Source organism: Equus quagga, chromosome 5 (assembly GCF_021613505.1).
Source record: "Equus quagga isolate Etosha38 chromosome 5, UCLA_HA_Equagga_1.0, whole genome shotgun sequence".
NCBI lineage: Eukaryota > Metazoa > Chordata > Mammalia > Perissodactyla > Equidae > Equus > Equus quagga.
Genome location: NC_060271.1, coordinates 100,093,135 through 100,117,892, shown reverse-complemented (window position 1 = coordinate 100,117,892; position 24,758 = coordinate 100,093,135). Strand labels below are relative to the sequence as shown.

The following is a 24,758-nucleotide window of genomic DNA, read 5'->3' as shown; positions in this document are numbered from 1 at the left end:
TGAAAACAAAGTCAAAATAGCAAAAGGAAGAAAAGAAAAATCATCCATAATTTCACCACCTAGACCTTAATATACGAGTTTCCAGACTTGTTTCCACACCAATATTTCCTTTTTATAAAAATGTGATCATCCTCCTTTTCAACCTGCTCTTTTTCACGTAACTGTGTAATGGGAACATCTTTCCGCGTTGATATTTATATTTGCGCATCGTTATTTTAATGGCGGCTTAGTCTTGTGTGACTGTACCCTCACTGATGGTTAATCACTCCCTATTGTTGGATATTCGGGTCATTTCTGTTCTCGGTGTTACAGGCAGTGGCAGAACCAGCACCTTTGCTGACATTTATGATTGTCTTCCTTAGTGATAGACCCCCAGAAGTGGGCTTGCTGCCTGATTGCCCCTCCATAAGCTCCTCTCCCCAGCCATGGGTGAAGGTATGAGGCGGGCCCTTCCTAGTAGATCTGTGAACCTTTTTGCATCTGCCCGACCGAGCCACCCTGTCCTGACTCAGCGTGCCCTGTCTCTCCCCGTGGGGCTGCTCAGTCTCTGCTCCTGGGGCCTGCCGCGTGTGGTACTCCGTCTCTGCTGCTCAGCCTCTGCCTTCTGCTCTGCAGGCTCCCGGCGGGCATCATCCATTGCAGCATCCCGGCTGGAGGAGGCCATGTCGGAGCTGACCATGCCTAGCTCAGTCCTGAAGCAGGGCCCCATGCAGCTGTGGACCACGCTGGAACAGATCTGGCTTCAGGCTGGTGAGTGTCCCCAGCCCCAGTGACTCAGAGCTGTGTCCTGCCCTGGAGAAGAGAGTTTGGAGGTGTGGGGTTGTGGAGACCCCTGACAAGGCTCACATGGGCTACAGTACTTGCAGAAAGGTTTGGGGATCAGGAACCTAGAGCTCCAGTTCAAGCTATTTCTTCTTTGCTAGGCCTGGAAAAAGTCACTTAATCTGTCTGGCTGTGGATTTCCTTCTCTGCCAAATAGGGAAAACATCCGCCTGACCACCTACGAGAGGCTTTCTGGCAGCAAATAGAAATGTGAGGATTTGAGGAAAGGCCATACAGATGGATAGTCTTCTCTGTCTCAAAAACAAGCCCCATTCCTTCTTTTGCTCACTTTCTCCTGAGTAAAACTAGTTAGGACTCAAACCCCAGAGAGCTCACGCACTAGTTAGAGGGGAGGTGAGATATGGCGGCCCCCAGGAAAGTGAGGTCTGGTGGGGGAGTTCGTGAAAGGCAGAAGGCTGGTAACACTGAGGTTGCTGTTCAGGTGACAGTCCCTCTTCATAGTAATTGGCACCATTGCCACATGGAGTTTGAGGGAGCTAATGTTGGGGAGCAGGCAGCTTCAGAGTCCCCTAGAGGTGGGTTCTAAGGTCAGCTCACTGCTGCCCATCCTGATCTAGCATGAGTAAGGGGGGTGAAGCCATTAGTGCAGTATGGGGTGCATAGAAAGTGCTCAGTCAATGGTGCTCAGTTCTGTCCCGTCCACTGTGGTTGTGGTCGGGGTAGACGCAGCGTGGCCCCACCAACAGTGAGTGTCCTCGATGCTTGGCTAAGGAGAGCCAAGAAGTGACTTGCTGGGGTAGTTGAAAATTTAATATGATGGTGGTGTGAGAGGTGGATTAGGGGCAGTCAATGGGATGATGTGCTTGAATGAGAGAAAATGGCAGCAGGAGAAGAAGGGAGAGAAAGGCGATAGAATGGGTAGGATCCTAAAAATGCTCCAGGCCAGCATGCCCCGTGATGGAGAACTGCCCAGAGAAGCTCCTCACCTTTTTCTGATGACCCTCTTATCTGCCTTCTCTCCCGAGGGGGTGTTGCTGTTAGCCCCGCAGGGGAGATTGAGAAGAGACTGAAAGGAGATAATCAGTTCCTGGGACATGCAGATTTTGCAAGTCAGAGTTAGATGGTGCTTAACTGGGAATCTAAGGTTTCCCGCTGCGTGGATTTCACATATGGGCACATTAGTATGCAGTACGCCCCCACTCTCCCCACCATAGGTTCTGAATCTGGAAAAAAAAAAAATTGGACCAGGATTCACAGAAAGGCAGGCTAGACATGGAAGCATTTTAATAATGCACACATTGCCCCAGTTAGCATATCAGGGTCTCTTAGGATGCTAAGGATGTGTGGGGGCTGTGCTCCACAGTCAGCTTGTTGCATCTTAAATAGGAAGAGGAATGTTGAAAAATCCGGAGGAATAATAAACAAGGCCTCCTCTTAGGCAAAGATTCCCCTGTCTTCTTCCAAGGCGTGGAGCCATACTGGCTCCCGAGGGGCTCTTGGGGCCTCAGCCCCTACGTGTGCCTGGGCTAGAAAGCTGCACCCACGCTGGGGCCTTAACCAACTTCAAGGACTGTGTCAGTAACATGGGCATCAAATTCCAGACTTGTGTGCGGTCTGCTCTGGAGCTCCCGGGGCCTTTCGTTTTAATGGTATACCTTGTTTACTACCATCAGCAAAGGAAAACGTGTTTGAGCTTCACAAGGTGCTTGCATTTCTCAGATATCCCACCCTATGCTAGGGATGCTCGTATGTTCTGGTAACTCCAAGGACAGTTAAAGGCCTTCCTGAAGCCTGTAATTCAACTTGGGAATAGTGGTATAAACACACACCCTTCAGTAATTTGCACATCACCCTTTCTTCTCTGGACGTTATCCTAGATTTTCCGCTCACAGAGAACTCTGAGAACAGAATCCGAATGCTTTGAATGTGCTGCCAGCTAAGGGTTGGGCAATGTGGCATTAGGAGACAGGTTTGGGTGTGTGTGACCAATCGAGAATAGCAATGACTTCTACAAGGTACACACTTCATTCGTCTCATGTAACACTCCAGAGATAGCAGCCTGGATTGGGGTGACACTTCTGCTTTCCTGGTCCAGGGACCCAGGTTCCTTCCATCTTGTTGGCTCTGCTCTCCCTGGGATGTCACTCTCATCCCTGTGACCCAAGATGGGTCTCCATCATGTTCACATTCCAAAGCATAACTAGGAAGTGTGGGAGAAGGGAACACACCCTCCCTATAAGGACATATCCTGGAATTTGCACACATCACTCCTCCTCAGGATCCATTGGCTAGAACTTAGTCATGTGACCACCCCTAACTGCAAAGGCCTCTGGGAAATGTCATGATTCTGTGTGTCCAATGCCCTATTAAAAATCAGGAGATCTGTCATTATAGAAGAAAGTGGGGCTAGACTGGTGGATAGCTGCCACAGCCAGAAAGGGAAGTGAGAAGGTGTCCTAGGTCCTTCATTCCGGGCACGGGAGGATTATAGAGCAATCTGTACTCCATGAGCCCTCTCCCCTCCTCTGGCCACCATCACCACCAGCAAACAAGTGCTGAGTACCTAGTTATTGAGTGAAGGGCTGCCAGGAGCAGATCACCAAGCAATAACTTCTCCCTTACCCCTGCCCCCAACTTGACCCAGACTAAGAGTATTGTCATCAGCAACCCCACACACCCATCCCACCTAATGATTCCACCAGCTGCAGCAAATTTGCAGGAAGGAAAAATATCCCCCTTTATCATTTTGGAATGAGCTAATCCCCCTGGTTTGGTTCAAGATAAATTGCATCCCAGTCTGTTATGGCAGTAATTTCCAACATGAACCCACTCTTATGTTGTATCCTTCCTCTCCCAACTCTTGTCCTCCTCCCCTCCCCTCCCCAAACTTCCTTCCCATTCCAGTCTGATATGAGAAGCCTCACCAAGGGTTTCTGCTGGAGAGATGAGTTTCGGGAATGTTGCCTCTTGGCAGCGGGTCTGTGTGAGGTTGGGAGAGGCACTCAGCCCCATAGATGCTCCAGGGTCCTGAGTGTCAAGAGATGCTTTCCAGGAGAGGAGACAGCCCACCCTTCTCTCTCACTGCAGCTCATGTCTCGGAACTAACAGTGTTCTAGAGAGAGGGAGATGGATGTCAGGAGAGTCACCCTGCCCTGGAGGTCCAAGGGCCATGGGCTTTCATGGGTCAGGGGCAGTTGACCTGAGTCTCAGCTCCCAAGAGGCAGACTGACACTGTCTCACCCGGTGCCCTGGCTCATTCAGCGGCCCTTCAGTGGGAGCCACCCCAGCTGTTGGCTGGGCAGACTGGGGACTGGGGTGGGGCAGCCAGAGCTGTGTCTAAAGGTCATATTTATGATCAAATCATAGTCGAGGGAGAAGCTGTCTCACCCTTGGTCCTGCACGCTCCTCATTCTTCTGTTTCCCTCATTCCTCCTCATTCCTTTCCTCATCTTCCTTCACATTCCCCTCTTTTCCCCACTCCCCACCCTTCTCCCTCCTGCCTTCTGTGCCTTCTTCCCTGTCCTCTCTTCCCTTGCTCCTCTCTGTCCAGCATCCCCTCATCCCAGTGTCCTGAGATAGTGAGGAGAGCACTCCTTCCAGGACAAGAAGTGGGAGCCCAGGCCCCAGAGCCTCCACCCCCTGGTGGCCAGAGGCAAATTGGACCCCTCTCAGGGTCCCAGGGTGGAGGGTCTCAGACCAAACCTAAAAATCCGTTTAGACCTTTGGATTCCCTGTTACTTTCCTGGTCTTTCTCCCTTCTGGCCCCCAGTGTCTCATTCCTCTCCTGTCCTCCCCCAGCCTTCCTTCTCCTGTGTTCTGGGTGTCCATATGCCCGGAGGGTCTGCTCCACAGGCAGGATGCTTGTTTCCTTTAGGAAGCAGTTTGGTGACCCTTCTGGCACTCAAAGCCAGCTAAGGTGGATTCTGTTTAGGGTGTGACCTTAACTTCTCTCCTGCCCTGGGGGGCCTGTGCCCTTTTAGCCCAGCTGGCTCCCCTCCTTTCTCAGGTCTCACTGAGGGTCTCTAGGAAGCACATCTCACCTGGGGAGGCCCCTAAAAGACCTTAGGCATGGCCCTGGGCCCTCCCTCACCCTGCTCCTCAGCTCAGGACCAGCCCGAGGGCAAGGCCCTCCCTGCACAGAGAGTGTGCAAGTAGTCCCTGAAGAGTGAGTCCATCCCCCAGTGTGGTGGGGTGCTGGGCATTGGCAGGAGTGGCAGGAAGACTGGAACGGGCTCTGGGTGCAGGGTTAGATCAGGATGCCTCAGAAAAAATAATAAAAGGGACTGTTGCAAAGCTCCAGGGAACAGATGTTTTCCATTTGGAGCCTGTGGGAGAAAGCACAGAGAGGGGTGGGTGGAGAGGGATGGAGGGAAGAGGAAGAAAAGCGAGACAGACAGGCAGTGAGGAGGTCAAGTAGGCAGAGAGGAAGCTGGGAGAAGTGGGAAAATCACGAGGGAGGGAGAGAGAGTGAAGGAACCGAGGGGATCAGAGAGGGGCCCGACGCTGAGGGGATAGCAAGGCCTATGGGAATTCAAGGAAAAGCTAGTAGCCATCAGTGCTCATCTGGCCGGCCCTGGCAAGGAGAGGCCGGGATGGGTGTGGGCACCTCCGGTCCGGCAGCCAGGGCAAGAGGTAGAGGATCAGGGCAGCAGATGGGCATGGTGCCATGTGGCTCCTGTTGCAGCCGAGGCGGCCGTCTGCGGAGCACCGTGTTTGGTAAAACAACTGCCCAGGGATGCGGAGGCTAGGCAGAAGGGGTGCTCTGCAGCCCCCAGACCTGTGGGCCTGTCTGCAGGTCAGAGGCCCCGCCCTGGAGGCTGGGCCTGCCAGGGGCTGTCTGCCAGGCAGCCAGGAGCCCTTGGAGACCTCATTCTCTGGCTCTGTTCTATGTCATCTGGTTTCCTGCCTAACTGGTAATGAAGTCCATCGGAGCGGAGCAGCCCTATTTTTCAGGACATGTTCTCTGGCATATGACCACCCCAACAAGGCCCCAGGCCCCAAGGAAAGAGGGAGGTGGGGATCCCTGTAATTGATATCTGTTGATGTGAAGGCACTGTGAGGAGTCCCCAGTGGAGGGAGCAGGGACAGCCTCCAGAGAGGGGGCTCGGGAGACAGGCAGCAAGTTGTAAACAGCTTAATGAGCTGGGCCAGGACCAGGTGGGCAGGTGGGCAGGTGGGCCAGGCCTGCTGGGCCACGGTCTAGGGGAGTGGACAGCCTAGCCTCTGAGCTGAGCTCCTGGCGATGGCGGAAGCAGCCACAGGGGCTGATGCAGGCCAGGCCTCCCCACCCCCCATCACTCACACCACACACTTCCTTCTGCTTCTCCCCTCTCTTCTTGTGACCCTGGGGAGTTCTGCCACGGTGGAGCCTGGCCCTCCAGTCAGCACAGCCTCCCTTCTCTACCTCTCTGCTAGGCCAAGTGCCCCCATGCCTTCATGCCCCAGCTCAAATGCCACCTCCCCCAGGAAGACTTCTTTGACCACACCAGCACAGCTGACCTGGCCCCGTCTGAGTGCCCAGAACACTCAGAGTTGGTACTTGTCATTCCATTGCCCTGGGTCACTCCACTGGTTTGGTGGCTTAGCTGCCCCACCCCTCCCACCTCTGCTCTTTCTCCTTCTGGTAGGAGGGCCAGACACACAGTCAGTACTCAGTAGTTGCACATTTTACCCTCAGTTATGAAGGCAGCCTGCTTAGAGCCCCAGGCCGCAGCTCCAGAAGGAAATACAGCAGCAGAGCAGAGGAATGCCCAGGCCGGAAGCACGAAAGCACTGACCACTGGGCAACCCTCTCTGGCCTCACCTCCCGTGCTTTCCGTCCTGGAAATCTCCAGTTCAGGCTGTCTCCAGGGACAAGAGCCTGCATTCCTCTCCGTCGCCTTCTCATGGGAGCCTGGCTACTCTGTGTTTAATTCTCTGATTCTCCCAAATTCTCCTCTCCACTAGAGAAGAGTAGCCTTGCTCCAAAGGCCTCTGTAGTATTTTAGGATGTGGCAAGCTACTTTGATTGCACAATGAACCTTAGGCAATTCATGCTAAGTACCTCAAGTGCTTATGCCACCGTCAAGGCCTTAATGAGGCCTCCTTCCTGCTCCTTGTCAGAATAGGAAGATGGGATGCCTGGGCCTGGCTTTTCCACCTCTTTCTAGGAGCTTCCTCTGGGCTGTCTGTTATCCAGCCCACCCCAGACCTAATCTGAACTAGTGTGACCTCAGCTCTGGGCCTTTGCTAGGAACAGCTCTTGGCAGAGTCACAGGCAAGGCTCTGTTTGCCCTTCTGTGCTCCTGTCTGCATGTGGGCACCAGCCCGGGGGTGGGGGCGGGGAGGTGCAGCTGCGCCAGGGCTGCATGAGAGGAGGACCGAGTGGGCTGCGAGGCTGAGCTGCACCCCCAGCCGCTTTTCTAAAAGTGCCGGCTGTGGGTGTGTGTGTACCTGCAGAGCATGGGTTTGAAATGTGGGTGTATGTGGGCTGGCCTGGGATCAGAGAAACCACCCTGTGTCCACTGATCTAGGGGAAGAAGGCAAACCAGTTGTGGGGCGGATCCTTTCCTGCCTGCTGGCCAAAAGGTGCGTGCGGGCGGCGGGAAGTCCTGGACTTTGGAGGAAGGCTGGGAGCCCTGCCTGCCCCCTTCCCATGGAGGGGCTGGGGCGAGGTCCCCACTCTCTCATCCTGATTTGTCAGCATGGAGCACAGGAGAGCACCTGCCTCTCTCCCAGACTTGTCTTCAGGATTCAATGAGAGGAGATAGTTCATGCAGTTGGGCCTTGGCCCACCGTCAGCTCTTAATAGTACGGGTGGTTTTGTAGCTGTTGCCCACACTCCTCAGTGTGAGCCCCAGCTCTGCCCCTTTGCAGCTGCTCCTGGGCCTCTCCTCTCCTCATCCTCCCACCCCATCATTGGCAGGACCACTTGGCTCTCCATCGTGCTGACCATGCGGGTGGCGTTAACTCGCAGTCAGCCTCCTTCCCTGGAGACTGAGAGCCTTGAGGAAAGCCTCCCACATCTGCTCCCACCCTCTACCCCAGACACAGAGCGAACAAGTGAAGAGAAAGGACACTGGGAAAGCGCTTAGCTCAGGGGACGCCACTCGTGCCCCCACTGCCAGGCTCTGAAGTTAGACAGCCCAATGCAAACCCCGGCTCCATACCTTACCCTCCCTGTGTCCTTAGGCAAGTTCCTTACCCTCTCTGTGCCCCAGTTTCTCCTCCCTGAAGCGGGGTCCTAAAAGTGCTTGTTCTGCAGGGTTTTGAGAGTGTTGGCTGAGACAGTCTGTGTGGTGTACATGGCACGGTGCCTGACACAGAGAGCACTCAGACACCATTACTTGGTGTTACCACTGACCCCAGAGTGAGCCTGTCCCATGCTGTGACTCGGTGGGAGGGCTTCCATCACCTAAGACCAGTTCCTGAACTCTGGGGGCTGCTGGTCGGATGCGGGGAGCGGGCTGCTGCCTCTGACTCGTCCCACCACTCACCTCCCACCGCCCTTCTGGTTTTGCAGCTGAGCTATTCATGGAGCAGCAGCACCTCAAGGAGGCGGGTTTTTGCATCCAGGAGGCAGCAGGCCTCTTCCCCACCTCGCACTCGGTACTCTACATGCGCGGCCGGCTGGCCGAGATGAAGGGCAGCCTGGAGGAGGCCAAGCAGCTGTACAAGGAGGCACTCACGGTGAACCCCGATGGCGTGCGCATCATGCACAGCCTGGTGAGTCAGCCCCGCACCCCGCGAAAGGCCTCAGGGCCCTGCTCCCGCCTCCCCCCCTCCCCTGCCTGCAGGTGCCTTGCTGCCACTGTTCCCTGGTGTGTAGGGGGAGATGTTTTCCTCCCTGCTCTATTGGGAGAGACAGCTCTCTTTCTTGTAGAGGCAGGCCTTTCCCCTTCAGTCAGAGCCCGCGTGCATTGATGAAATACCTAGGCAGGTTGGTTGACATCCTCTGTGACTTCCTTTCGGCTGTATATTTCTGTAAGGCAGTCTAGCCCCAAAGGACTTTCATTGTTGCTCACCAGGTCCTTGCCCTGGATGCTTGAGGCAGATACCAAAATGCTCTTCTTTCTGGGGTGGGCTGCCACATCCGGCCTGACTTGAGCTCACATTGAGAATGCCCCGGGGTGATGAGAGGCCCCAGCAATCTCCAATCCTAGGATGTGGAGCTCAGGACTCAGGTGCCCAGGGCTCAGTGGCCTCCCGTTGGGAGGTTCAGAGGCTGGGAGCAGGATGCTGGTGCCCTTGTCCTGGCCTTGCCCTTCTCTTCCTGGGTGGTCATGGACAAGTCAGCCACCTTCTCGGCACCCCAGTTTTACTTCTCTGTGAGTGGGCATTCTCTGGTCCAGGAAACATTTATTGAGTACCACCTGTGACAGGTGGTGTAGTAGACTCTGGGATAACTGTTTCTTCCCTGCCTTCTTTAGCTGCTTTCAGAGAGCAGGGGACAGGATAAGTGTAATCATCTGAACGTGTACAGGCCTGCATATGCACAGTGATTTTTGAAGTATAATTTAGGAGCCAACAGTTAGTGACACAGTCTTCTCGTGCTGGGGTCCAGATCCCACCTCAGACATCCCCCTTTGAGGGCTCTTTGAGGGCAGTGGCTACAAGGGTATCACTGACGTCTGCCACATGGAGAACACAGAAGGACCAGGAGAATGACTCCAGGTGGCTAACGGGTTATCATTGCCAAAGGGGGTCTGATTGTTCATGAGTAAAAGCTATAGGGAGCTAGATTTCCGCTCAGTGTCAGGAAAAACAGTCTAACTCTTGGAATAGTCTAAGCACAAACTCAGGAATCAGCTAGCGAGGATGTTGCCAGGAGAATGGAAACATCACGTGGGGGAGGAGTTGGACCAGGTCATCTTTCTAAGGATGTTTCCAACTCTGAGAGGCCTTGAAAACAGATTAGAACAGAGACTCCCAGCTCACCTATTATTCCCGCTGCCTGATTTCTTACAGGATTTCTAGCCCAGACCCATGTGAATGCTCAGCGTCAGTTGAAGAAGGCTCATGCAGCCACCACACATGTGCCCTTCCACATGACTCCCTGCTGCCTTCCACTCTGCTCAGCAAATGTTTGCTTTTCGCGAGGCACCTCCTCCTTCCTCCTGCAATTCAGACATTAGCCCCCCTGATAAATGCCTCTCCGGAGGTCACATCCAGAAACTTGATTAGGGACGTGGGAGGGAGGATGTGGGCTATGTCATTAGGCCCACAGCCAGGCAGAGATGTCTGCCTTCCACTGTGCTCACGGATGTGAGCCTGCCGTCTCGGTCCCGAAAGCCTGACAAAATCCAATAATGACTACAATTTTGAAGTTACAGTGTACCATTTTTCATTTATGTTTATTATTGTTTGTAGCTATTTTCCTGAAATTGAAGCAGTTTCTAAGGGTAGGTTTCCATGGTAACTGAATAGCTATCCAGAGTGGCTCCCTACAGATGTTTCTGAAATGGTCCCTTTTCTCTTCCCGGGGTGCCTTGCTGATTTGATGCTGATGAAATTGGAGCAAGTCGGAACCAGGCCTGCCCACCGTTAAAGTTACAGGCACCCAGAGGGGCAGTTGGGCTCTGATGTGGGCAGCCCATCCTCTGTCCACACGCTCTGCTCCTGCCAGCATCCCACACATATGCATAAACAATAGCAAATTCCAAGCCTAGGGAAGATTTACTAAGCACCCTTTTCCCAAAGACCCATGAAGACTTTGGCGTGTTGATCTTCAGCATTCCCTGATCTAAGTGGCTCCCCTGCCCTGGCCTCAGACTCAGGACATCTGGGATCTAATCCTGGCTCTGACCCTAATTCACTTGGGTGATTTAGGAAAAAACACATTAACTTCCACACTCCTGATGTCTCCTTTTGCAAATAAATAGTAATCTTCATAATTCCTAGACCAGCATTGTTCTCATCAAATGAGGTGACGTTTGTAAAAGTGCTTCTAAAAGTCTGCAATGCAATATCCAGGGAGGCAAAACACAGCATATATGCCGCCACTGTCCAGTCCCTCACCCATGACAGACATTGCAAATCAAGCACAGCACTTTTTCCCAGTGAGCACAGATGTGACCTTGGGATCCTTTCCACCGTGGTACAACATGATGGGAGCCACTACCTGTCAGTCTAAGTCAGCTTGACATTTATGTAAGGGATTCATTGTTAAAACAGTCAGTAGAGAATGAGAGAGACACATTAGTTGTCTCAGCCCTTGTGAGCTCCGGAGGTTGGTGCATCCTTAGAAAGTTATCCAGAGAAATGAACTTGGAGGGGAACTGGTATCCCCCCATAGACTCATTGCCAAGGCAGGTTCCCAGGAAGGACGTCCTGGCCTTGCCACGCCACTGCGGCTCTATGAGGGCCTCGGCCTCTGATAGGTCCAGGGGGAGGAGAGGCATCCCTCCCCTAAGAGCACTGGGCTGGAAGAGCTCTGGACCCCTCCGTGAGCCCTCTGTGGTAGTGGTCGAGTCCCCTCCCTAAGGGCTGGAAGGAGGAGGGCCGAGATAGACTCAGAGAGCTATGTGGGTGCCAGGTTCAGCCCTATAGTCCTTAGGGTGGGATTGTCAAACATTGGGAGGCTGGTCTCAGAGCCTCTCCCTGGAGCTGTGTACGTGGGACAGGAGATTTGGGGACAGGCTGGAGAAAGCCTCTGGGAGTGGAAGGCTATTGCTTTCAGGAGCCACGGTTCAGGCATTTCCAGGAATATGAACTTTGGTCCAGAAGCAGGTTCTCTAATCTCCCTATCCTGCCGCCTTCCCTGCCCTGGATGTGAGGGGAGACGTTTCCATGGTTCTGGCTCCACCCTGGGCTCAGCTCAGGCTTTTCCACCCAGGTCAGGCAGGAAAGGGACGTCTCCTTGGCAGTGTTCTGCGAGGGAAGAGTGTCCACCGTGTCACAGCAGTGTCCCAGAGGAGTCTCCGCCGTTAGGCTCTGGTCTTACGGGCCTCCACCAGGCTCAAGGATGCCAGTTGCTTCAGGAGACTGCCAAGTGTGGGAGGAAAAAGGCACGCTCTCTGCAGATGGAGGTTCCCAATGAAACCTCAGGGACAGGTCCTGACAGTCTTGGCCAGCTCCGTCTCAGCCTCCCCTCCAGGTAGCTGGAAACCCCACTCATTCAGCCTGGGTGTTGAGAACTTAATTTACTTGCAGAAGAATCTAGTTAAGAAGGGGAAGCCTGAACTTTACCTGCCTGCCCCTGAGGAAACGTGAGAAAGGAAGCAGGGTCCCCAAGATCAGCAGAGGAGTTGGCCCCCGGGTAACACTGCTTTTCAGAGATGGTTGGCAGAGAAGGGACCTCAGGCAGCCTGCACCCATCTCTCTGAGCCTGTCTCTGCCCTGCCACCTCCCAGGAGCCTCTCTGCACCTCCGAGGGAGCAGGGATGCCTGGGGAAGGCCAGGAGGCGACTGATGGAGTGCTCAAGTCACTGAGAGCCTTCTCAAGAAAGGGGGTTCCTTTGAGGTCATCTGAGCTTAATGGTGGGAGTGTCACTAACCCTGGCCACTGACTGACTCACTCTCACTGCCCTCCACTTGGCTGAGCTGGCAGGATGGATGCTTTGGTGCAGCCTTTCTCACTAGAAAAGACAACTTGAAAGCCTCAGCCCTCAGTGGGCAGGTGCGCCTGCATCCATGCCACCTTCATTTGTGGGTGGTGCCCCACCCTCCTCTCCCAGGGACAGACTCGTGGTAGGGGTTTCCTGGCCCCTCTCTGGCCAGGCTTCCCTCCTCCTCGCTGGCGCCTGCCCCTGGTCATCTTGGAACAGAGCTCCAGGTTCTTGCTGCCCCGTCTCCCCAGAACCCTTTCGTCCTCAGGCTCCCCAGCAGCAAAGGAGACTGCCCTGCGTGAGCTTTGGCTTGTGATATAATTCCCTGTGATGCAATTTCTGGTGCAATCCTGACCACGTGACTCTACCCCCTCTCTCTCCATATGCCCCTGGAAAGACAGGAAGACAGCATTTCTGTCATCCGTTGCCCTCTGATGAGAGTGTGACTATGAATTATTCCCCTGCGTCAGTTCTGTCTCGCTCCCAGCGTGGAGTGAGCTGTCTCATCCTTTAAGTGGGTTTGGGGGATCAAGGGCACAGCCAGGGCATGCAGCCACCCTCAGATGGCCCCAGAACCTCTCGCCCCCTCTCCCCAGGCTGGACCTGCCACAGCTCCTCTCAAGTCCCCAGCAGCTCCCCACCACCCTCCCTGCCCCACCCAGCCCTAAGGTGCTGGGTGGGGCCTTTTGCCGTGCTCCAGAAATCCAGCAAGAAGGCTGTGCTCTCTGAGGCCCAAGAGCTGAACTCTGGCTGCACAGAGCTTCCCGCTCCCCCTCCCCTGGCTGGCCCCATCCCCAGTCTTGGAGGGCAGGACTGGACAGGAGAGGTGACACACCTGAGACAGACAACCAGCCCTGCCAGCCTTCAAGTTCATGGGGGCACTTGGAGATGACCTCCCCTCACTAGCTCGGTTTTCTATCAAATGGGGATAATAATTCAGGCCCTGGTGACCTCAAGGGGTAGTTTAGGGCTCGGATGAACTGTGAAAAGATAAGTCCACATCAGGCATTTTTGGCACTGTTCGTGGAGAAAACTTGTTGGCAGGTGGCCTAAGCCTGAGCCGCACCTTCCACCAGGCTGCTTGACCTCTCTGTGGTGGGGCAAGGGTCACGGGCCCACATGTCCTTCTGCTGCCAGGTGGCCCCTGGTACCAGCAGCGTGCTGAGAAGGCAGGGAGGAGTGTGACAAGAGACCAGGCACTCAGAGCTGCCTTTGGGGTTGCCTCTGGGGCTGGTTGGCTGGGATGGTTTTTAAGCCCCAGTATCAGCCCAGAGGCTGGAGCACAGCCTTTGAGTCTGGCTGCCCTGGCCTGAGTCCCACTGCCTGCACTCGCTGTTCACCCTTGGCTGGGTTCCCCAACCTCTCAGAACCTCAGTGTCCTCTCTGTAGAATGGGAAGCACAATGGCAGGCCCTGAGGGCTTTTGTTAGAATCAGGTTAAATCTGAAAGGTAACAGCCCAGTAGTTGTGGTTACTTTGACCTTTTCATTTTGAAGTGCTGCTCCCAGGCCAGGTTCAGATGCTCTTGGTTTATAGAGGGAAGTGGAAGCCCAGAGCCAAGCCCCAGACTCACTGTGGTAGAGCCGCTGCGTCCTCACTGAGCCACCCGGCGACTCTGGCAAGGCACACACATGCAGGACATCGGCCCCAGCTGCCCTGTGGCCAGGACAAGAGCGTACACAGTGCAAGGCCCAGCTGACATTAGCTGATAGCCATAGGCTGGCGTGTGGGCTGACTCTGGCCAAGGCACACACATGCAGGACATCGGCCCCAGCTGCCCTGTGGCCGGGACAAGAGCGTACACAGTGCAAGGCCCAGATGACATTAGCTGATAGCTGTAGGCTGGTGTGTGGGCTCCTGAAGTCCATACCAGCCCTGATGAGGAAGTAGACAGGAAGCTTTCTGTCTGCCTGTCATAGATTCAGATCAGAACTAGACCTAAGCACTGTTGGCTTAATGTAGCCCCAGAATCAATGGTCTGAAAGACTCAACGTGTCTGGAGGGTCTAGCAGGGTCCAGTCCTTTCCCCTTTGTCCAGGAGGCCAGCACACCCCCCCAAATAGGCCATCACCACCCCCTTAGGCTTTGCCTTCTGCTCAGTGTCAGGGAGCTTCTGCCGTGAGGCCCGCTGCTCGCTGCCTATCACAGGGCACACGCTTCTAGACCTCAAGTCCAGAGGCCTCACTATAGCCTCCTGACCCAGCCCCCCAGACTGAGCCGTGCTCCAGGGTGGGCAGAGCCTCCAGCCGGCCCAGAACCTGAAACCAGCCCAGAAAGTGGGAGGAGGAAAGGGCCAGCCCCCTGCCTAGAGGTTGGGCTGGCAAGGGAGCCCCCATGATGTGATTTGTCCTCTTGTCAAGCCAGTGCTTACCCTTGAGCCTGGCCCATGGCCCTCTGAAGACAGACAACCCCACCCCAGCCTAGAGGCCCACTGGTGTTCTTCAGCATCTCATCTCTGGAGGCCCCAAGAGGAAAGACAGGTGTGGGTTCTGCCACATGAGGAGCACAGCCACCTCTGCTACCCCAGAAGACCCCCTCCTCCAGGTTGGGCTCTGAGTGAGTCTGGGGGCTCTCTCAGCAGGGGTCTCTTCCTGTGAGGGTGTACGGGAGATCTGGGGGGAGCTTGTCAGCCAGGCATATGGGTGGGTCTAGAAGAATCTGTGCTCCTCTCCACAACAGGAAAGTAGGACCCGCCTGTGGCCCCAGCCCCAGGAGGGGTACAGTGATGCGTCAGCTAGGTTCTCAGCTGGAGAGCCACCTCATTCCCAGTCTGGTTGGACAGGTTGAGGCTGACACACCTATGAGGATCCGGAATGCCCAGAGAGCCTGGGCTGGGGCTGGAATGTGGACCTCCCTCGCAGGGTGTGTCGGCGCCCCAGGAGGGGTGAACGGGGAAGCCGTGTTGTGGAGCAGCCTCAGAGGTAGCCTCACCATGGGCTCCTCCCTGCAGCCCCACAGTCCCCAAGCAGGGGGCTCCAGGGACCAGGAGGTTCCAGCAGCCTCCAGCTGATTCCCGGCTTCCCAGCTGGAAAGGCTGTTACAGAATCCCAGGAATGTGCCTTGAGCTCAGAAAGAAAATTCCCAAAATAACTTCTATAAATACTTGAGGGTAGGGGCGGGGAGGCAGCTCGCAGCCTGGCTTGCAGCTGGCCCAGCACTAGGGGCTGCTTCCAGGGCAGGCCTCCCCACAAAAGAATAATCAGGCGCACAGAGTCAGGACCTGCCTGCGGCCCCTCCCCTGTGGGGGACAGTGTCAGGCACTGAATTAATGCAGTGAGATGGTGTGCAGTGGCAATTCTGAAAAAGGAAGGCAGGACCCTTCTTCCCCCTCATTCCCATCCCAGGCTGCAGCCTCTGACCCCAGCTGGTACCTCCACAGAGAACGTGGTCTCCTAATGGGGAGGGTCCCCCACATAGTCTCCATCCAAACCTGAGACCATATCGCAGCTGGACCTTGGGACCCTCAGCCTGCCTTTGTGGCCATAAGCAGATCATTAAGCATGCATAAGTGCCTCTGGTGTATTAGCTGGCTTTGAGCCTAGGACCCTCCCACCTGAGCTCTGTTGAGCTGCTGCCCTGTGGGGAACAGCGAAGCAGGCAGGAGCTAGGGACCCTGTCCCTCAGCCCAGGAAGGGGCAGGGCAGGGGTCGCATATGAGAGCCTGCAGTAATGGAGCACAATCTCAAGGCGATGGTGAGGCAGGAGGTGCTGTCCTCGGGGAAGGCTTCCTGGGGAGCAGGCTCCCAGGTGGATGAGATGTGGCCAGATGCTCTCTCCTCCCTGAGATCCAGGAAGGAGGGAAGAAGAAATGGGTGCAGTTGGAATTTGGGGGACTTGCCCCATAGCCCTGCCTCTCCCTGAGCAGCTGTAATCAACCCTGGCCCCCTCTTATAGGCGCAGTGCCTGATCGCCATAAGCGACTTGCACATGGCTTTCTAGTCCCTGTGGGTGGGCAGCACAGCCCTGGCATCTCCCAGGTGAGGGTCAGATGCTGAGAGACCCCAGTATCTGGTTGAGTCTCTCTCGGTGCAGGGTGTCCCCTGGCCAGAGTGGAGAGGAGTCAGCAGGGACATTTGGATGAAATTGTATTCCCACGATCTCGCTGGAGACCTGTTCTCTGGGCAGCTGGGAGTGGGGGTGCCAGGAGGGTCACAGTGGGCCCTCAGCACAGCGCCAGCCTGGGGGCAGAGCAGGTGAGACCTTACATCTTCCTGGGGTGGACCCCACCCAGTTGTCAAGCAGCAAACAGCTCTGAGTTGCTACCAAACATGAACAAGCTGCTGTCTCGGGCAGGTGGCAGCAGATCCTGTTACAGGCCCTGGGCCTCCAGGCCCCAGCCTGACCTGGCCCGGTGTCTCCTTTCAGGCTCTAAGGTCAGCACCCCAGGGTGGGGGGACGTGATCCAACCCCACCCCAGCCCACAGTCTTCACCCGCAGAGAGCCTTGCCCTCTTAGAGAAATCAGCTGTTCCACCCCCTCCTCGCCCCTACAGGACCTTCCGCTCATCCTGGGGACACTTCCATTTGCTATCTGCCCACTGTGTCCCCCAGCTGCACAATTTCAAATTCATCATTGCAGAGTCCTCACAATAGCCCATTGAAGGAGGACTATTCTGTTCCCCGGTTTACAGAGGAGGAAACTGCTGATCAGAGAAAATGGGCCTCTTGCCCACGGTCACTGCACTTGTTGGTGGTGAGCTAGGATTCCAACCCAGCAGGTCTTCTGGCTGTGGAGCCCCGGGCTTTTTCCTCTACAGAACATGCAGGGAGCCTGCTGCAAACCTTCCAGACCGAGAGTAATACCCACACACGCGCACACGCGTGCATGCACATGTACACGCCCTGTTCAGCCTACAGACACATCTGGCTCCTTCCCCAACACCCACACACTTCTTGAGATCAGGGGTTTTCAAACTGGGTTTTAGCAGTTTGTTTGAGCCCTCTTTTCAAACAAAATCTCATGTGGAAGCTCAATATAGAAAAAGTGTGTAGAGGCCGCTGCGGCCCCGCCCCCTCTCTGGGAGGCCCTGCTGGCCTTCGGCCTCTGTCCTCTGTCGCTCCCCGATGGGCAGCACTCGCAGGCTCAAACCTTCCATTTTTGGTGCTTAATTTTGGTGTCTGGCTGCCTGTCGTCTCGCCTTCCTTCCCTCCCTCCCTGTGGGCCCTGTTCCATCGTGAGCTCCTCGGGGTCCAGCTCCCAGGCCGTGCGGGCAGAACAGCTTGGCCTGGAGCCATGCTGGCCAGACTGGGCACTGCCCTCTGGTCCTGGGCAGCCCTGAGTCAGCACTGCTCCCCCGTGGCCTGAGGCTCCGCCCTGCCACGGCTCCCCTGTCCTCCGCCCCATCTGTGTGGTTCCCTGGGGACAGCTCCGTTCTGGGTTGAAGAGGCGTTGTGACTACAACTCCCCTGTCCTTTCCTGCCCCACTGGCCACAGGACCACCAGCCAGTGCCTCTGGAGAGGGAGAAGTTTTTCCTAGGGCTTCCTGAGCGCCATCTTTCACTCTTGCCTAATTGGTCATGTTCCAGGCTCTCAGAGGACTTTATGAAATCAGGCTTGTGCATCTTCCCTGGTGGGTCTCCATAGCAACAGAGAGCCTAACTCTGGGGAGCTCGGTGAGGAGGAAAATGTTCCAGCTAAAATTGTACATGGCCATCAGTGGGCGGGCACCCGAGAAGGGGCTCCAGGCAAATAGAAGGCAGCTCCCCACCCCCACCCCATCCCCAACCTGTCGAGGAAGTCAGTGTTGTTCCTGCTTTACCTCATGTCTTTGAATGAGAGGAGGGCCCCCCCATGCTGCCATCCCATGCCACCTTTGAGGGCGGGAACATAGATCAGTGGGATGGTGCAAAGCAGCCTTCCTGGGACCAGAGGCTGAAAGGGAGTCCTGGCCCCTCCCCCTGCTCACCACCTTGTCCCCCCACACTTTCTTTACCCTTCCCTGTGGGAGTGGAAGAGGATGTAGAAGGGACAGGGTGCCAGTTTCACTTCCCAACTCCTTTCTGTGACAATTCCTGTCACTTCCTCTATCTCCCTGGCAACTGGGTTATTGGAGCCAAACAGCAGGGGCCAAGCTTCGCGGCCACCCCCGACCCCTCCTCCTAGAGCCCTTTCTTTCACCCAGCACCCGTCCCTGGTCCCCGGACGTCCGCAGGAAGGCCAGCTGCTGATGCAGACAAAGGAGCTGCCCCCACCCACCCCCAAGCTTGAGGTTCTTCCCTCTGGTTGTAGAGTCCAAAGCTGGTAGCGCACGTCCCTGGGTCTCATGGTCCCTGGGGAGAAGGGCAGTTCTGTAGTGCAGCAGCAAGGCCTGGGAGTAACAGATCCACTGGTTGAGGGTTCACGTGTGCCAGACACTGTTCAGGTGCTTTACATGTGCTGACTGCTGTAAACTTCACGACAATCCTAGAGGCGGGTACTGTCATCTTTCCCATTTAGGAAACAGGGCCAGAGAGTGGTGAGTTGCCCAGGATCCTCCAGCTGGTAATGGGGAGACTCACAGCCAGGTCTGCTGACTTGAAAGCCTGTCCCTCGGGGCCAGGAGGGACAGAGCTCCCACAGTGGGTGATCTGGGAGGCTGGGCTGGAAGCAGGGCTGGGCGGGGACAGGTTGGATTTGCATGGGTAAAGGGCACAGTCACTTGACCCTACCAAAGCCTGAGACTCAAGGCCCTGTTTGGCTGGTGGCCAGGCTGCTTCCCACTCCTTGCCCCGATGGCCAAGATGCCCCTCTCCCGAGACACCCTCACTAACCCGCCCTGTGCTTGCTCCCCAGGGTCTGATGCTGAGTCGACTGGGCCACAAGAGCCTGGCCCAGAAGGTGCTGCGGGACGCCGTGGAGAGGCAGAGCACGTGCCACGACGCATGGCAGGGCCTGGGCGAGGTGCTGCAGGCCCAGGGCCAGAGCGAGGCGGCTGTTGACTGCTTCCTCACGGCCCTCGAGCTGGAGGCCAGCAGCCCGGTGCTGCCCTTCTCCATCATCCCGAGAGAGCTCTGACTCTGCCCTGCGGCCACAGGGAGCCTGGGTCAGGGGAGGTTGGGGCCTCAGGGAAATACATCTCTAGGGAACACTTCTGCAGGCTGCAGCCCCAGTTCTCCTCGCCTCTCCCAGCCACCCCTGTATTCCCTCCGGGGCCAGCTGGCTCTGGGAGCTGCTCATCTGGAGCTGGGTGGACCAGATTTGCATCAAAAGCAAATCCCTTGCTCCTTGGGATTTAGACAGACATCATGGCATTCGTGAGCAAGGAAGTAACTGGGAGGCCACACCAGCACAGGGGCCCCTCCCCAGAGAATACGTGCATCCTCTAAGTGTGCAGTAAGGGTCAGTGTGGCTTGGGTACCTCCCCTGCCCGTCTAGAAGCCCCTGTGATGTACGTGCCCCTCCCTAACGTCCCTGACACTGGGTTTCCCGGCTTTGCACAAGCTTTAGGCTTGAACCTCAGCTCCCTGCCCTCCAACACCAAAGATGCACCCCACCAGCCGCCCTCTGACCGAGCCAAGAGGGTTTTCCTGGGCTCCTTCCTCGGCGCCTCAGGAGACAGTCTCGTCTGCTTGAACCCTAAGTGACTTAAGCTGTGGTGACTGCACCTGCTCCCGAGAGTGCTGGCAGGGGAGCCTCGCCGTTGTGCTGCACCCCAACCCCTGCCTCTGAGCCTTAGGGAGCCCCATGGTTCGCACGCCTCGGTTAGACAGGGTTTGGGATCACTCTCAGGTTTTGCCGAGGGCGGTCAGGGCTTGAAGAATCTGCTGGCAGGTGGGAGGAGGATGGACCTCTGGGTCCTTCTCCCAGACTTTGACTTAGTGGATGATGCCTGCTGGTGCCCCTCTTTGCCCAAGGAGGCCGGCTGGGCCCCACTGTGCTCTTCCTCTCTGCTGCCAAGTGCCTTTGGGGCCTCTGGGGTCTGGCCAGGGCCACTGAGCACCGGCCCTAACTAACCTTCCATTTCTGCCTACCCCATCTCCCTGGAAGTGTGCCCCAGCCCAAGCAGCCTCCTTAGGCCCTAGGCCATAGCCCCCAGGATGGGCCTCAGGATACAAACAGGGCTGCTGGACCCAGCCCTCAGACCTTGCATCAGCATGTCATTCCTTCAGGCCTTACCTTTCTGGGCAATAGGTACAATGCAGATCCTCTAAGGCCTATGATGTGGAGATAGGCAGTCTCTAGGACTGTCCCCAGTACATCTTACTACCCACAGCCCGTTTTCAGCTCAGGCTTTCTTGGGTGACCTGAGCCACCCTTCCCCACCCCCTGCCTGGGGCCAAATGAGGACTGTGGTTGGAGACCCAAGGAGGATAGAGCCTGGCCCCTCCTCTCTGGTTGCGCAGGCCTCTGTGTACATGACACCCTTGTCTGCAGGGGTCCCTGGGGGCTAGTGGGTGGGTGTCTTCCCTGCTGGCTCCCCCAGCCCTGCTGCACAATGCTCTTGGAATTCTCCCCAAGAAGTCAGCCCCTCGTGGGCCCATCAGGAAATTCCTTTTTGATCTGCACTCGGGTTTTAGTTTTAAAGCTCCGTCTGGTACATGTCCCATTTTAAGGTGTGTGGAAAGGTCGGGCAAGGGCTGCCCTGGTTTGTCGTAGCCCAAGTCTGTTCCTCGGAGCAGGGGCTGTTAGAGACCCACCCTCCTGGCCGCAATGGCTCAGCGCTGCATATGCCCAGATGCTCCTTCCCAGGGAGAGGCTGCACCCCTGGCCTTCCCCCACCCGGCCAGGGGACACTGGGAGACACCAAATCCTTTGCCTCTTGGTTGAAGGCTCTCTCTATGTGTATGTCTATGTACAAATATATATATATGATATAGATCTATTTTTATTCTGGAATTCTGTTTAAAAAAAAAGTAAACAAGAAAAAACAAGTGCTGTTGCTTTGCCTTGGGGGGCCCAAAGATGTGGGTAGTCAGTTCTTGGTAACAGGAAAGGCACTGAACGCGCTCAACTTGAAGCATTTCCTTGGAGGAGCCCCCAGAGGGGCTGGCCGAGTTGCTGACAGTTCGCAAATTGAATAAAGAGCCCCTTGAAGGTTTGTCTGAAGCAGCGTGTCCATTCAGCGGGCTGGTGGCCCCGGAACGGGCCTTCAGGGGGTGTTGTGGGAGGAGAGAGGCTGAAGAAGTCTTGAAGCCTGGGGCCTGGCCACACAGGTGGGGCAGGTGTGGAGAAGGAAGGAGGGGACGGAGGGGCCCGTTGAGGAGGTTGTGGTTTGAGCCAAGTGAGTGGATGAGAGGCAGGCAGGGTCCGGAGAGGGTACTGAGGTCAGTGCTGAATCCTGGAGGTGAGTGGGAGGAGGCAGTGAGGGGTCCAGGCAGGGCGGCTGGCTAGAGCAGGCCTCTTTGTGGCCTGCCACCTGTCCCTCAGATGGGCCTGAGCCCCCTGCTGCTTCCAGGGCCGAACTTGTCAACTGGTCTGAACATCTGAACAGGAGAAGCTCCTGCCACCGGCACTGCCCATGGAGCACCTGAGGGCGAGGCCTGGGGGGAGGGGTCCTGGCCACATCCAGAGGGGCCACCTGCACTGAGAAGTCCATGCCACTACACTCCTGATATGTGTGATACCACAGGCTCATATGCTATAGGATAGAGGGTGCAGTAACATTTTAAAGGGTGACCTAAATTTACACAGAGGCTCTAGTTTCTTCGTGCACCTCAAGGGATCATCTGGCACCACCCCCAGGGCTGCACCCACCCACTTTGAAGACAGCCTAGGACTCACGGCCGCCCTAGACAGAGCTTGGCACGCCTGCGGCCTCCCTGTGGCCTGGCCTCCCCCACTCCCCATTCCCCCCAGCCCTAGTCTCGGTTACGGTTTTGCTGTCCTAGTGAGGAAGGGTCTTTGAGTGCCCAGCTTCTCTTTCGCTGTGATACTTTATGTAAGGAAACATGTTCACAATCTTCAGTGATTTAACAATTAGCATCTGATTACTGTCACGAACACTCACCCCCAGCTCACGGACCCTGGGGTGAGGATTAAAAGCCATAGGTGGTGTTACATTATCTGCCAGCCTAGGAGAAAGGTCTAGAAGGCTCATCTTACAAGGAAGAAAATGGAGGAAGGGGAGGCTGACCTCAAGTTGGTCAGATGTTGGAAGGTCAAGCAATGGTGGAGACCCAGGCCTTTCCTGAGCCCCAGCTGCCAGTCTGCAGACCCCTCGTTCACACACAAACCCTCACTGGAGAGGGAGGGAGACAGCCCCGTGTCCAACCCATTGAGCCAGAACAAGGGCTGAAGTCTGGGGCCAAGACTTGGGTTGCACTGTCACCCCCATGGCCCTCCAGCCCACCCGCCACTCTCTAGGACACAGCCCTTTAGTATTAATAATGTTTATCTGCAGGCACAAATATGAATGGAATTCCAACCACCACCACCCAGACTCCTTTCAGTACCAAAGTGCCCATTGTTGCATTCACATCCCCTACCCAGGCACTCAGATGTTGTCACCGTGCAAATATTTATTGGCCTTGCTTGGGAAGCATCCAGCTAAACAAACCTCCCCCTGTGCATGCTACCGGCTCCTGATGGCAACTCAGAGTCAGGCAGCCTCATACATAAGCAATCCATGGGACCAACCCACGTGGTGCTGACCCAGAGGGTTCTGGAGGCTGGGGAGGTCTTGACCAGAAAGTCTCCTGCCATCCCCTGCCAGAAATTCCTTCAAATTCTCATCAAGCTCTTCCAGTTTCAAACAACAGAGACGCACTGAAGGTAGCTCCAGGAGGAGACAGGGAGCTCCCTGGAGCCCTGGGGCAGGAGCTACAGTGCACAGACGTAGGGCCAAAGCAGCCATGGGTCTGTCTTCTGCGATGGAGTCAGCACTGAGCCTGAGCTCAAAGGCCCAGCTCTACCACTGGCTGGCCCTGTGGCCTTGAGCAAATCACCTAACCTCTCTGTGCCTGTCTCCTCATCTGTAAAGTAAGAAGAATACTGAAATAGTGCCTGCTTTGTGGATTGCTTTGATGATTAAGTGGGAAAAACATGGAAAGAGCCTAGAACAGTGCCAGGCCCATAGTAAACACTCAATACGTGTGTGCGATTCTTTTCTCTGCTTCTGTCTGCTCCTTCCTCCTCTCCCTGCCAGCTGGCTTTGCTCACTCAGAGGTGTGCTCCACTAGGACCACGTTCAATCTACACACGCTGGCAGCTCCAGCCCCACCACTGGCTGACCTACCACCTACAGTGCGGCAGCAACTCCCCTCTGAGCATCTTAGTTTAGATTCTTGGACGAGAGGATCCCATTGGCCCCACTCATTTTTTCATGGATCACTAAGAGTAATCAGTTGTGACCAGAGGACATGGGCCTCAGGACACAAAATGTGGCTGCTTGAGCAGCCAGAGTTCCAGGTGGGCAATAACCTGGCCCCTTCTAACACCTTGCATCAGCCCCTCATTCCTGCAAGCCTTGCCCTTCTGGGAACTGGGTACAATGCTGATCCCTCTGGAAGAGGCAGACAACAGAACTCATACTCCTTTGAACACCCATCCCTTTCCCTCCCTGTCATCGTCACCTTATGGTGCACCCATGGGCGGCTCCTGTCCTGGCTCCTCTCTTGGAATGAAGATGACAATGACAATCTAACGTTCTTGCTGCACTATACTATGTAGAAGGCACTTCTCTGTGAACTTTCTCTCCGACATTGCTCCTTTGGTAGTCAACAACGTTGGGAAGTTGGTTTTGTCCCCATGAAACGTGAAGAGGTCATGATTTCTCCACTTCCAGTTACTTGGTATACGGCAAGGCCTAGGAACCTAGGTCCTCACCCACAGAGCCCGCTCACTGGACACGGGGAGAGAGGCAGGAAGCCCCCGTCATGGCGGCAGCAGACTGACCCCTCAGGGATCCATGGACTCATGCATCACCCTAAGTCCTCTACTGGAGTGTCACAGGGGAAGATACACAGGTCCAGGGGCCCTTGGGTGCGCAGAAGCCCACCCCCTCTGCCGGCAGCTTCGCCCCTCTGGCTGCAGGCTTGGGCCCCTGCTTCAGTGGATTGGAATGGGTGATGCTGCCTGCCAGCGCTCACCCTTTCTGCAGCCAGTAAGGAGGTTCCGGAAGTGGAGGTCACTCACGAGGCTAGAAGGTCCCCCAAATAGCAAGGGGGTTCTGAAGATGCCACACAGTCCAGAAACATGAAAAGGTCACCACGGGAGCTCTGCATTGGGCCATGTGACCCCACTGTCCTGCCCATCAGCTGACTGGACAATGAGTAGGTTCCAGAACCAAAGTTCCTCCCCTCTGGACTGACCCACAGCCTACAAGGTGGCCTGGGCACCCCTGTGCAGAGGCCCCCCAGACAGGTGGTGACTGTCACTGCTCACTCTCTCGCCCTCTCCCTCATTCCTTTTCCCCCTTAACTGTCTCTGGAATTTAGCAAGAAGAGAGTCATTGGAGACCTCTTTTAAAAAATGCATATTATTGGGGCTGGCCCCGTGGCCGAGTGGTTAAGTTCGCGCGCTCCGCTGCAGGCGG

At 55.8% G+C, this 24,758-nt stretch overlaps 1 protein-coding gene across 4 annotated transcripts in view; it reads left to right on the top strand.

Annotated features, from left to right (window-relative positions):
- TTC7A (tetratricopeptide repeat domain 7A) overlaps positions 1-21,335 on the top strand; it is a 121,295-nt gene extending 99,960 nt beyond the window's left edge. For 3 of the 4 annotated variants that reach the window (XM_046661738.1, XM_046661741.1, XM_046661742.1), the window contains 3 exons: positions 616-750; positions 8,285-8,487; positions 19,079-21,335. In XM_046661738.1, the coding sequence (XP_046517694.1) occupies positions 616-750; positions 8,285-8,487; positions 19,079-19,300 (560 nt within the window). In that variant the 3' untranslated portion in view covers positions 19,301-21,335. The remainder of the gene's footprint in view (positions 1-615; positions 751-8,284; positions 8,488-19,078) is intronic. The other variant, XM_046661739.1, reaches the window with a different exon arrangement.
- Positions 21,336-24,758: the final 3,423 nt, after the last annotated feature.